Below are 14,531 nucleotides of genomic sequence, written 5' to 3'. Positions count from 1 at the left end.
ACAACACAACTCTGCTATAAATTCTATTTTCACGAGGGTTTGAATGTTTCAGGTTTTAATAATGAGGTAATAATAAAGTGGAATGTAGAGTGCTCTTGTTGTACAGGTGTGCATTATATCAATATACTTCAGTCCAGTTTAACTCCACTGCAAACTACAACCTCAAACATAATAAACATAATAGTTGAAACTGAGACCTCCACTCCTCTCAGAGTTTTGAACTCTGACCTCCATCACCGCTGGCTTAGTGTTTATTTTTGATATCAGCATTATTTAATTATTTGTGATTTAATTAGGATGGACAGTTATAAACATCTCAACTGTTTTTTGTCATACACACACACACACACACACATACACAAAGGCCGTATAGACATGTAAATATGGAGATATGGCGGAGTGATGAGCAGTTTCATGTTCGGGGCCCTGCTCAAAGGGACCTCAGCAGTGTCCAACTCTCCAGCTACCAGTCCACGCTCCATCCGTGCTGGACTTTACCCAGCCACTCTCCGGTTCCAAAGCCAAGTCACTCATTTTTATTATTTTTATGTCTGTTTTCACATAAAGACTTTACCTGCACTGCAGCTTTAATATCTGATAAACCCACAGGCTGGACTAAAAGAACTCACACTCCCAGCAGTGACATGGTGTAACCACTGAGCAGCGCTGTGGGACAACAGGAGCACGTGCATACTGCTGCACACAGGACAGTTATACAACAGGTCATGCTGCCATGATGCTGCTCCTCCCTGTAGGACGTGCAGACACAAGCGAGCCCGGGATCCCACTAAATCCTCCACAGTGAACAAATCACAAACCGTTCAGAGATTCAGAGTTTTGAATATCAATATGAGGAGAGGAGATATCATTGTAAGACACACACAAACACACATTACTCCTGTCCAGGGCTGAAGTTGACGTCAGCAAACCACAGTCTCTTCCCCACAGCAACAGCACAGTAGTTTATTTATTCCCTGATTATTAACACTCTGTCAGTCAGCACAGCACAGGAAGGAGGTCAAGCACAGCAGCACACCACCAGTGAAACACAGAGATTCTGATCAGTGCAAATAAAGCATCACAATGGCACCACACACACACACACACACAGATCTGTTGGTAAAGGGAGACATAGTGGGTGAGATGACGTCAGAAACCTGGTTACTGTTATGGTCATGAATAAGCAGGTTTTTAAGTCTCATATCCTGGATGTGTGCACAAAATTAGAGAAGACACCTGTCACTCAGGCAAACATGCCCCAAAGCATGAGTCTCTTTCAGACATAAGGTCACACTATTTATTATTTTTAGATCAACAATGGATCATATGACTGTGTTTTTTGATTTGAGAGGAGTGATAATTATCTTCTGACTGGTGTGGAGCGTTTTAGCATCTCTCAGCTCGTTGTTTTGGTTTTATGGTTACTGTTTTGGCTCAGTCTCATCAACCTTGTGTTCGGACACAGCAGACTGCAGCAGTTTTTAGTGTCGATGTTCTCACCACAAGAAAACGGTTGTGTTCCCAAGATGACTTCAGTACCCACATTTCTTTGAATTATTAAATTATCTGGAGATTCTAAAATGATTTACCTGCTATCACATTATTCAGAGATAATTAACTTGAGATAACTGCTGCCCACGTTTTGTTGACTTCAGATAACAAAGCTGACATCCCATGATCACGGGTTAATTTATCTCATTAGAGATGAGATCGAGAAACAAAAGGCTGATTCAGAGTGGACTGAAAAGACTGAAAAAAGTTGATCATGTGAGTGTTTACATTTCATTATATTTATTTGAATTCGTGTAAGGGATAAAGTGGTCAAGCAGATGTGTGGGCTGCTACCAAAAGAGTTCCTGTAGTACTGTAAAAAGAAACTAGTCACACTGGCGGCTGTTTGAATGCTATAGTAAAGTATGCATATCAATAAGTATGAATTATACAATTATACAATAATGGGCCTGACATTTTCAGCTCCATTCAGTTGCTGCAGTTCTCTGCATGCTGGCACTTCTGATCTCTGATAAACGTTAGAAGTAATTTTAAATGTTTATTTATCCATTAGCTTGGACTCAAAGACTACAAATGAACAGAAAGCCTACATTACAAACTGTGAGTATGTAGTTTGAAATATTTAACTCAGTTCAGTTTTATTTTTATAGCACCAAAACTATGCACTTTCAGTGCTGTGATGTGAAGCCTGAGGAAGTGCCAAAAACTGCAGTACCTCAAACAGCCACTCGAGGCTGACTCTCCATAAGTCCCTATGTTAAAATGTCCAACTTCACAGCAGAAATAAACATGTTTACAGCCTGGTACAAAAAACTGTTTTGGTCTCTGTAGCTAATTTCCCCGTTCATGACAACTGTACTGAGGGTGAATTTTTATACAACTCACCTGTTCACATTATATTAAGGCTTAAAGTTATGCAGAATTAACGGTGTGGCACTTTGACTTACAGGTGGGTGCCATTATAGATGGCTTGTTTAAGCAACCGGGCATCACTAAGCCAACCTTACGACTGATGATCCAAGTCTTTGCCGATTTTTAGATTAGCTGGGAGGTAGGGGTGCAGGGGTATACTCAGGGTGGCCTGAGCATGTCATCGAGTCACCCTTTAAGGACCGCCCACAAAACCCTGGACTGGAAACTGGTGAAAAACTGTTTGAACCTCTAACTCCACATTTCGTTATTCTATCGTTCAAAGTCTTTTCACATGTTTTCAGCAACTGTTTTCCAACATATTTAATTATTATAATCAAATTGCCTTGACACAGATTTTAAGATTAAAAAACAAAGACAATTTATTTATTATAGTTTTATTTTATATGTCATAATACATTAAAAACACAATGCAAAAGATGCCACAGACCACAGTTTTAAACTAATATTAATGTTGTTAGCAGGTGCCAACCAGTCACCCCAGTCACTCCCTTAAAGTATTAATAAAACAAAAGACCAAATATAGCTGAGCGCAGGGCGGTGTTCTCATTGGTCACTGCTGAGTAAGGACAGTAATCAGGAGGCGTTAGGACCCAGCGGCATGGCGCCAGTCTGCAGACAGACGTGCGGTAAGGAACGAGCGCGGCTGCGGTGCTGAGGCAGGAGGCTGGAGGACGGGCGACTCTCAGCATCATCTTCATCACCACCACCACCACCACCAGGTGGAGGCTCAACAGTTTGTGTTCTTCTGACATCACGACGACCAGGTCAGTATGGAGCCGCTGCGGCTGCAGGACGCGTCAGTATTCATGCCCGCATGTTTAAATGTGGGATGCTCCTCATGTGGCGTGATTGGACGTTTTCTCGCATGATTCCAGCCGGTCCGTCGTGGGTCGTGACAGAGTTGTGAAATAAGGAGTGCAGGTTCGGCTCTGACTGCGTGTTGTTCATTTACCTGGAACAGGTCTGAACTGGCTGTTTTATTTTGAAATTCAGTTTCTCATTATAACGATTTGAAGATAAAATAAAAGTAGAAAAAAGTTTATTTTAATTTGATAATATTCTTTAAATGAATTTCTGATGTATAATTACTCAAAGATTGAATTGTAATCTCCTTACAACACTTTTTGAACTGGTGCTGTGTCAAACTGTTTCAGCCTTTAAAGCTGCAGTAGTTTAGTTTGTTTGGCCACTTGGGGGCAGCAGAAATATTATTGTCTTATACAGTTATTATGTTAGAACATCAGGTAGTAGAATATCTGTGTCTTTAGATGATAAATGTTCACCGGCTAGTTTCTAATTTCCTCTGTCTGCTGTCTGCAGCTGCTTGCTGCAGGAAACAGGGTTGATGAGTATGATGAATGGAAAAGAAACAATGAGGCAAAATGACTAAAAACAAAGAGCTAAAAGCTGAGGAGAACTGCACTGTGTGTGTGTGTGTGTGTGTGTGTGCCATGACTTTGAACAAACCCTTCCACATTAATCATCATATAAACCAGTTAAGATAAATATATTGATTAGAGCAGCTTTAATGACGTCCTATAAATGACTAACATCTGGAGGTCAGAGCTGACTTCATGCTGCATGTAAAGTTACATAACATACAACATCATGTGTAGAGTATCTCTCCCTCTCCACCTCAGCATATGGGTCACAAATAATACTAATATTAGACACAGATTTTATGAGCTATCATCTGGAGATCAGAGCTGACTTCATTCAGTAAGCAAAGTTACATAACATGTAACATTATCTATCTAATTATACACAAATACATGGCCATCAGTGTTGTTAGCACTGCCACCTCACAGCAAGAAGGTTCCTGGAGCTGTGATGAACCAGTGAATTGTCCAGGATGTAACCCGTCTCTCACCCAGTGCACGCTTGCATCGGCTCCAGACGCAAGCTGCAACCCTGATAAGCACACGTGATTAGAGAAAATCGGCACATCTTAATGACACAATGATAACTGAGATGTTGTTTTTGCTTTCTTAATGTGTTCCAGTGGGCCGTAATGAACCCTTGAGGTCTCTGATGTGTCCCATAATTTCCAGGCTGCTGTTGATGTTTTAAAATTCAACAGTCTACCGTTTTAAATGTCCCCATTGAGCCTGGAAGACGAATGCTCTCTGCATTGATCTGATATTCAAGGAGACTCAGAGGACGTTTTTTTATGAAAGCAGGCATCCAAACAATAACCCCGGTAGTGAATTCTGAGTATATTTCAGAGCTGCATGGCTGCGTAATAATGCAGCATGTTGCCCTGGGGACTGACGGAAGCATCAGGCCCAGGTTGTTTTTTCAGGCTGGTCACGTCACATTCCCGTAAGCACGAGCCTTGAAATGATCATGTTACCCAGAGACACTGGATTGCTTGCTTGTTGTGACTCGAGCTCGGCCCCGCACGACTCGTTCCTCCAGCTCTTCAACAGGTTGTAAATGAGCTGATGGAGCCACTGTCCAAACAGGAATGGATGGTTGGTACCTGCTTTGATTTGTAGAAATCCAGAGAGACGTTCCTCCTGGAACTTGATCAATGTATGGCAAAAATATCCTGAACACCATCGTTTGCAGGATTTTGAAGTGATACTCACATGAGCTGCATGTGGGAGTGCTGAGGCGCTAATGTGTGGCCATGGTGGTAAACACCATGTGGTACTATAAATCAAACAGTTCATTAATAATTCACACTTGCTTTTCACTACTGGCTTTAAATACTGACTGGCCAGAGGTGATGAGGGTGTATGTTCATGTGACTCATGCCTGTGTGGCAGCCATCTTTACTTCCTCCTCCTAGGGTCTGTGAGGGTGGTGCGAGGAGTCTGGTCTCCAGCAGTAAAACTCATGATAAGCTGCACTGAGGTCAGGTGTCACACTTAATAAAGAGCATTCTACTGTGTAGCCTTCAGACACCTTGGCGACGCCAAAGTAAGGATGAAAACAGCCTCAATTCATTTTAAATAAAACGTGCAGGAGTACAACAAAGAACATGTCACTGCCTGACGTGTCAACGTGAACATGGAATCTGTATTCTAGAATGCCACGTATGGGGGCTACACAAAGTCGGACACATTGAGGTTAGTGTTAAATCTTAGATGGCTGAGTCTTCTCCTTGAGATACAGAGCAGCTGTATGTTTGTGTTTAGGAAGGAGGCGACATTGTGGTCATTGCTATGGTAACCAGAGAGGAAAGGGCTGTCTCACTCACTTGACAAAACAGATAGGTCTATAATGTAGAAGCCTCTGCAGAGTCATAACATTGTTGGAACCTTTAGCTTTTCCTGTGTGATCCAGAACACAAAAGTATGAAATCTCATGTACAGTTATGTATGAAACTTTGTTTATGTCATGATAACACAGGTACTGACCCAAAATGCAGGCCCAAAGGTTGGCAAGAGAAGGGGATTTATTTGTGACGAGGGAAGAAAGGGGAAGGAGAGGAGAGCAGGCAAGCAGGTATATGGTTGGAGGTGATGATGGTGGTGGACCTGAGCACAAGAAGATCAGAGGTTAGAAATGGGCTAGGAAACCAACGGGAAACACAAAGAATAATAGTTAAGGAGGGCCAAACATAGACTACCACAGTAGCTGAACAAACAATCTGACAAGGCATGGGAGGAAGGCCGGGGTTTGTATGCAGTTGAGGTGATGAATTGATGGAAGGCAGGTGAGCCGAAGGATGGCAGGTGTGCTTCATCTGTGATTATCCAGGAGGGACCAGGGGAAAGTGCCACGCCCACAACACACAAACACAGAGACTAACAAGGAGAGACTGACAAGTAAATACAAGAAACACAAGGATGGGGAAACAAGGGGGAACACAGGGAATAAACAGTCACGACTGTCATCAAGATGGTTTAATGTGCTGCTGTGTGTCTTGGCCAGTGCACTCTTGTAACAGAGCCTCATAATCTCAGTAATGCCTTGCCATAGAATCCACAGGCAATGATCAAGATCTCTGTTTGTAGTCCAAGTAGTATTGACCAGTCATGTTTGAGTGGACATTGGTTGTAACAGTTGCCATGGAACTTTTCATTCATTATCTTAATTAGCATGCAGATATCTGTTTGCAGAAATGATCATAAATGCGTGTCCTCTTCTCATATCAAGTTGCTAATTGGATTGCGGAGGAAGTCTTGGCCCGGATATTCATTATTTTTTCCTTTTTCTTGGATGACTGCTGGCTACACTGAAAGCCCAGAAACGTTGGCTGTTGCCTCCAGAGGCTAAATTGTGGTCAGATGATAGCTGATGGGTTCTGAGACTGATATTACCAACAAAAATCAAACATATGGTCCTGTGTGTACAAAATATTGCACTGACCAAACTGAGTGGAAACATTTTATAAACATAAGTCAGGTTTATTCATCAAACAGAAACCTGGATGGGAGAATCGGGTGTCTCTGGTGCGACCTGTGCCACCGTCTGGATACGCCCCTGTTCCACTTGACCACATGTTGCTGTGCTTAGTAAAACATTAAATTGTAAACTGGCTGTTGTCTGCGAGCTTAACATCCAAACATGATTATGTTAGAATCTGATCTGATCCATGTTTGTTCATCCAGCAGCCCATTGATTTATGTATAGATCAGCGGGATGCTTTAGTCTGCGTCTAAAGTCAAGCACCGACTGTATTAGAAATGACTAAAAAGACTTTTTGTTTCTTTGTTTTAGTGCCTGTTGTTGGTCCAGGAAATCTCTCTCCTCCTTGCTCAACCAATCAGCAACATACTGATACACATCATGTGTGACTGTGAAGATTTGTGAGGAGGACGTCAGAACCTGTGTGAGCATCTCTGACCCACTGTTAGCAAACACTTCTCTGCTTCACTACACACACACACACACACACACACACGATCATCTTCAAATAGGCAGAAATGTTCTGATACACTAAGAGGCTTTAAAGGGCTGGACAGCAACAGCTCAAATGGATCTTAATGATAATTGTATCACAGTTAATTTGAAAATGGTACTGCTACATGCTGTTAATGCTATACATGTCCACTTTGGCTAAATATGTGGGAGCAGTCTAATTGCTGGTAGCCTGTATTCAAGCATTAGATGTAACTCTATCAAACTGCCTGTTGTCATTTTCATTTTCTCTCTAGCTTCTCTGTCAGCCTCTATTAAATCACAGCCCTTAGAGCATCATGGGAGGTGTGGCGGTGGACGAGGATGCAGGGGGGGTGAAGGCCCCAGATGGAGGGTGGGGCTGGGCAGTGCTGGCAGGCTGTTTTGTCATCACAGGCTTCTCCTACGCTTTCCCTAAAGCAGTCAGCGTGTTTTTCAAGGAGCTGATCAGGGAGTTCGGGGTGGGATACAGCGACACTGCCTGGATCTCCTCCATACTGCTGGCCATGCTCTATGGCACAGGTACGCTGCTATATACATGTACATGGTTATCTGCAGTAAACACTACAGTGCCTTTATGAAGCTGCTGTGTGAGAATGTTCCTAACAACATAAACATGCAGTCCAACAGCACAGTACCACACACCATGATCTGTACTATACTCCTAAAGGAATTATTCCTAATAAAACATGAAAAGTTTAAATTGGATTTTTTTAAAAGTATATCTATGTCTATTATTAATTATGTGTCACATCTTATTCATATATACACACATACTCCCCCTCGAGAGAATCCCCCCCTCCAAAGTTGAACATTCAGCACAGCACAGTCACGAGCATGGTAGAATATCATATGGCAATAGTAATGACAATAATTAATAATAATATAAATTGGGAAAAAACTATACATTTATATAATAAAGAAATAAAATGAAATAAATAATAATAATAATAATAATAATAATAATAATATAATAATAATATTTTTTACTTTATGCCGATCTAAATTAGATTCGTTCAATCCAAATTCTAAATATTAGATTAACATTAACAGTCACCGCTTAGTCATCGATTAGATTTTTCCAGAGCTTTGTCTCACGTCATCATCAGCAGATTGTGTTTGCTGTGTTGTGGAATGAGATGGTTGTCGTGGAAGATTATTATACTATTTAAAAATATTATTATATGGTACATTATATTATTTAAGTAAATACTATTAATTATAATAATAAGTGAGTCAGTTTTGAATTTTCTGCTTGATTCCTCAAAAATGTCAAGCAGCATGGAAGTAAGTGACAGACTCACGCTTTAAAACATGAAGTCGTCCTCAACATTAATGAAAAATGGATATCAACATTTAAAATTCTTTTCAAATCTTATTTATATTCACCACACACAGCCTGACTGAGTGTGTTACACTTTGTCAGGTCCTCTGTGCAGTGTGCTGGTGAACCGCTTCGGCTGTCGCCCGGTCATGATGGTGGGCGGCCTGTTTGCCTCTCTGGGAATGATCCTGGCCTCCTTCTCCACCAGCATCATCCACATCTACCTCACTGCTGGAGTCATCACAGGTCTGACTGATTCAAGTTTTTCCCAGTATAGTATGGTAATATCTGACCACTCCTGATTAAGATGAACACCTGCAACCTTCCTAAGCGCACCTCAGTGTGTGAGACTGCATTTGTTTATATGCAAAAAAATGTTTAATTTTGATTGCTATAATAATTAATGATATTTCAGTCTAATTTTCATCATTAATCCTGCTTGATTTCCTGCCACCAAAACCTGAAAGTCACTTTAATAATACATCCACAGCCACTGATAATATGAATTATTAACCAATCACACTCTTACAAATGAAGAGCTGGATTCATAAGCTCCAATACTGTCAAAGGTTTTGTGATACCCTTCTGACATCTTTTCACTGTTCATTGAGCTCAGTCGATACATTGTCTGATCTAGTTCTTTCCAGTGTGCTGCAACCTTTAGAGTTAAGGTTTGGATAAGATCTACACTGTTGCCCATAACGTTGGAATTTTAGATTTGGTTTTCAGACACATTGCTCTTTTTATTTCTATTTACACACACCAGGTTAATTATGGTTTAATTATCAATAAAGCTTTGAGAAGATACACTTTATCGAGATTAAATCACATTGTCACAATCATTTAATCAATCATCATAATCAATAATTTCGTTTCATTAAAAAGAAGTTCATAGCCTGTACTGTATGCACACCTCAGGGTAAGAAAGGTTGTAGTGAGCAAAGATGGGTAATTTAACATCTAACCAAATCTAACAGATCTGATTCTTTAATTCAATATATAATCGACATGCCCTTTCCAAGAAAATATTGTGTTTGTATGTATTTGAGTGGATTTGAAAGTTTGGGGTAAGCTGAAGCCTCTTTCTTCTCTCTAACTGTAATGAAACAAACAAGACCCAGAACTCGACTGTGTAGTTTAAAAATAGCAAGCAAAGCATATGACACTGGTGTACTGTATATAACACCTTTAAAAGTAGACCAAATACTTCCATACTAAACAATAGAGCTGATGTTGGATGGTTTAATGTCTGTTTTCCTCTGCTGCAGGTCTGGGGTTAGCCCTGAACTTCCAACCATCTCTGATTATGCTCAACCGCTACTTCAGTGAGAAGCGCCCTCTAGCCAATGGGCTATCAGCTGCAGGAAGCCCTGTGGCCCTGTGCTGCCTCTCGCCACTCGGCCAGGTCCTCCAGTACCAGTACGGATGGAGAGGGGGCTTTCTCATCTTGGGTGGCATTCTACTCAACTGTTGTGTGTGCGGAGCCTTAATGAAGCCTCTGGTCGCCCCCAAGGCGATAAAAGCTAAAGAACTGGACCAGGACAACAAGGAGGGAACAGAGGAGGCTGAGAAGGAGAAAAAGAAGCCTAAAGCTAAGCTGCTGGACTTCTCTGTGTTTAAAGACCGTGGATTCCTCATCTACACTGTGGCAGCATCCATCATGGTGCTGGGGCTGTTTGTGCCTCCCGTGTTTGTTGTGAGCTATGCTAAGGAGCTCGGGAATGAGGACACCAAATCGGCTCTGCTGCTCACTATCCTGGGCTTCATTGACATTTTTGCTCGGCCCACGTGTGGCGTGATTGCCGGACTGAAATGGGTGCGGCCTCGTTGCGTCTACCTCTTCAGCTTTGCTATGATCTTCAATGGAGCCACTGACCTCATCGGATCACAGGTGGGTGAACGGAAAGAGAAAGTCCATTGATGTCAAACCTAGACCTTCATAATGAATTTCTTGCTTGTTTCCAGGCCAAGGACTATTCATCGTTGGTGGTTTTCTGCATCTTCTTCGGCATCTCCTACGGCATGGTGGGTGCGCTGCAGTTTGAAGTTCTCATGGCAATAGTCGGTACTGAGAAGTTCTCCAGCGCCATCGGCCTGGTCCTGCTCATGGAGGCCATTGCTGTGCTGGTGGGGCCACCTAGTGCAGGTCAGTAATCACAAAAACTACAACGTGAACATGTTGGAATAAAAAACCTAACCCTATAGCTATAACTGCTAACAAGCCACAACATATTATTTAGGTTAGGATAGATTGTCCATCACAGTCTTGACAAAAGGAGTTCTGGCATTGTCCTTGTGTTTTCTTCCTCCTTCTGTTTCCATGACGTCACTCATAACTTTCTGAAGAGCCAAAGTGAAGGTCAAAGCGTGGTGACTCTGACCGCCACCTCTCCCATTTCATCCTCTCATCTGTGTTTCATCTGTGTCCCTGTTTGACTCTCTTCTGTCCCAGGCCGGCTTCTCGACGCCACCAAGAACTACATGTATGTCTTCCTGCTGGCAGGAAGTGAGGTGGTCCTCTCAGCTCTGGTTCTGGCTACTTGTAACTTCCTGTTTATCAAAAAGAAGTCCTCGGTGCCAGCAGACAAGCTCAAGAACATCACAGTGACAGACGACGCCAAGGCGGAGGTGTGCAGCGAACTTGCAGAGATGACTGACGAGGAGGAGAAAGGTGCAAGAGAGGAGCAAGAGAAGGAGGCAAAGAAGGAGGTGATAAAGGAGGAGGAGGAGGAAGAGGAGAAAGACAATAAGAAAATAGAGGAGGTCAGGCCAGAGAGCGTTACAGTGGACGTACAGGAAGTGGAAAGGTTCTTGAAAGAGCCACAACAAAATGGTGACGTAGCCACGTGTCCTGAAACATGCCTGTGAGGATGGATGAGCTTATACCTGCAGCCTCGGCTCGTTCCTTTTTTAAAGTAACCCTCCATCACGATGAAGAGTACTACTTCTAATGAGGACTGGATAGACGTGCTTCCCTCATCATTCAGTGTTTAATCAGGTGTTTGTGTCTGTGGTTTGCAGAGGGGCCTGAATGGAGTCACGGCCACATGAAATCGTAAGCAACGTCAGCAATGTTCTATCACTAGATGTTTTCAAATGTGGTTACTAATAGCTAACAATATACAGCACTGCCTTGTGTACACAGTTTGTAATAATAAAATATTTATTTTGATGTAGTCACCAGCAAATAAAGGTTAGGGGTCATTCTTTATTCTTACTGTCAACAAATGCCATGAAAAGAACTACAGATGAAAACCAGCTTTTAGCTATATCTAGTGCAACACATGTTCACAAAGAACAACCAGTTTACCATGAATAATTCATAGATATGGATTGATGTTGCTGTTTTTAAATGCTGGTGTGAACACGACTTCATAAATATTTGTCTATGGTATTTCATTCCTCTGAGCCACAGAGCTGTGTCCCAATGCAGAAAATACTTACTATAGCACCAATTGTGTATTCATCCACAGTCGAAACTAGTCCTCAGCAAATGCACTATTTACTCCTGTTAGAGTTACATTTCCAAAGCGACTACAGAGCCCATCTGTTGAGGAGGAAATCGTGTTAAATGTAATATAATATATATCAAAGTTGTTTTCTAAAGATTTACCTCTGCACTAGGAACCAATGGTTGGTGAAATCACATGGAGAAGTCTTTTCGTTGGATCTGTTGGCAGTAAAAAAATATAGACTTATGGCTGCCTTATCCTTTAAAAACAAAAGGCTGCTTTTTTTCTTACAACATGTTGTAAAGAGTCAGAACAGCTTAGCTGTATATGTAAGAACACCTTTCTATGGATGCTTCAAATGGTACGTGTTTGCTGTGATCCCCTGACTACGTGGTGTCTTCGAAGCCTAAAAGCCTTCCCTCATGGTGTGTGCTGTCAGTGACGGCAGGTTAGATGTTTAAGTGAGAAGTGGTTTCTGTCGTATCAATATTAAATGGTTGCTACGTGTATGGAGTGTCAGTGTTGTTTGAAGATTGTTGCTGGTCTTGTGGTTGCTTTGAAATTATAAGCAAGGTCCAAATACTCTACACTTCTTTGTTAAGGTCTAAATCACTTTGTTACATGACGTTACAGTCTTTTAGATTACTTTCACTAACAGACAGTGTGTGTAACTCTGTTAACTGCTGATATCAAGCTTTTGTGGGGTGATAATGTGCAGTTGTCTCAAAAAAGTTCACATTTTGGTATAAGAGTTACACAAGATCAAGTAGTAGAGAGTCAGTATCCTTTAGGATGGGTTGACAGATTGCTGCAGAGGAAATGTCACTAAACTGACTGCAAGATTACTTTGTCCTCACACTCATACATGCTTCGTCTTGTCTGTACTGTTCTGTGTGTTTTATTAAAGGGAAATTTAGTTTATTTAAAACTTTGCTTGTTTTCAGCCTCATAGAAGTTGCAATATAGAATGTAATCTGTCAGGTCAGGTCGTAAAATAACTGAAATTACCTTTAAGATGAAAAACTATTTACTACTTGCAACGCATTAGGTTTTGGTAGACTGTCCTGATATGAGGCTCTCTTTAACATGTGCCACTCACTGCACTTGCCTCATTCAACATTGTGCATGTTCAAAGCATCACTAATCAACAATTTTAATTATCAATAGATCAAATTAATATGTGTAATGTAAAAGAAATTAATGGTGGTGCAAGCCAGTCTTGAGGGATTTATTGGGATATCCTGATAATAAGGTATTGCAATAATTAAGTCTAGAATTAACAAATGTGTCCTTGAAGTTTGTTTAATTTGGGTGTTAATGGACATATCCTGATTCCCATCTAGAATAACTTTAGATATAGTGTTTCGGAAGTGTTTGGGACTTCAGAACTTCAGTTTAACATCAGAAAATTGCAACTTATCCAGATTTTAATATCATTAAGGCATGCTTGAAGTTTAGCTAACTGATTGGTTTCATCTTGATCTGTTTGATTGATAAATATAATTGGGTATCATCTGCATAACAATGCAGTTAATCAATGATCCTGAATATTTCCCAAAGGAAGCATATATAAAGTGAACAGAACCTGGTGGAATCCAGTTAGTCGATCATTTTCAGGGAAACTGCTCATAATATAACACAACAGCTGAGCCAGTGATGCATCTATCAGTATCCATGGTGATGATGACACCTTACATGAAGACTTCATGTGGGGTGTCATCCATCACTCAGCGTAGGAAAGAGCTGTTCTCATTTTTTCATTTTTCAGAGGAGCCGGTCATCAGAACAATCTACCAAAACAATTTCGATTCTTTAACAAACCACCTGCAATAACTGCTGGATAACACATTAACTTTTATTTTTTTAATGGTTTTTAATGCTTCTAGATGAATAGTCATTGAATATTTGGTATTTTATTTTCAGATGTTATAGAGTATTTTATTCTAATGTAAGCTAAATATCATGCTTTTGTCTTCTCTTATAAAAACTCACTGTGATTTGAATAAAACTGCAGTCAAACAGTGGTTGAAAAGATGTGTCGTACATCTGAGCATATACACATACACAAGCCATGCGATATATGATATTTTGGATTTATTTCCAGCGTTTTAAATTGTATTGAGCGTGTTTCAGTGTCGACTGTGCCTTTTGAGTCACTGTCACGCACTGAATGTCACTGACATCAATCAAAAACAGGCTCAGTTTTAATTTTAGCCATTTGCTTTTCTGTTACAAGATTCTGTGTCCACTGTCCAAAGTCATAAATCAAGTCACCTTCCTGTGTGTCACTTGGGTGATATGAAGTCTGTATTCCTGCTTAATGAGTGATGAAAGGAAGCTGCTTTTCTGTTATTTGTTCTTTTATATCAGTACCCAGTTTAAAAAGTACACAGGACGTCATTACTCATGTGAAAAATCATTTGGAAAATGACTCATCTTTTGTCTCCCAGTCCTCACTA

The 14,531-nt window shown here is 40.9% G+C and overlaps 1 protein-coding gene across 4 annotated transcripts; it reads left to right on the top strand.

The window, feature by feature from the left end:
* The first annotated feature begins 3,007 nt into the window (after nt 1-3,007).
* slc16a3a (solute carrier family 16 member 3a) lies at nt 3,008-14,075 on the top strand. Of its 4 annotated transcripts, none has more exons than XM_027284711.1 (7): nt 3,008-3,209; nt 7,117-7,228; nt 7,554-7,818; nt 8,723-8,866; nt 9,889-10,511; nt 10,586-10,766; nt 11,073-14,075. In XM_027284711.1, the coding sequence occupies exons 3-7, from the start codon at nt 7,596-7,598 to the stop codon at nt 11,486-11,488; spliced, it is 1,587 nt and encodes a 528-aa protein (XP_027140512.1). In that variant the 5' UTR covers nt 3,008-3,209; nt 7,117-7,228; nt 7,554-7,595; the 3' UTR covers nt 11,489-14,075. The 4 variants fall into 4 exon arrangements, with proteins under 4 accessions (XP_027140512.1, XP_019118092.2, XP_010749368.3 ...); XM_019262547.2 differs by having other exon boundaries at nt 7,117-7,248; XM_019262548.2 differs by lacking the exon at nt 3,008-3,209 and adding an exon at nt 3,354-3,406.
* The last annotated feature ends 456 nt before the right edge of the window (nt 14,076-14,531 follow it).

Source organism: Larimichthys crocea, chromosome XII (assembly GCF_000972845.2).
Source record: "Larimichthys crocea isolate SSNF chromosome XII, L_crocea_2.0, whole genome shotgun sequence".
Classification (NCBI taxonomy): domain Eukaryota; kingdom Metazoa; phylum Chordata; class Actinopteri; family Sciaenidae; genus Larimichthys; species Larimichthys crocea.
Note: the sequence above shows the minus strand (reverse complement) of the source record. Positions and strands in the feature narration are given on the sequence as shown.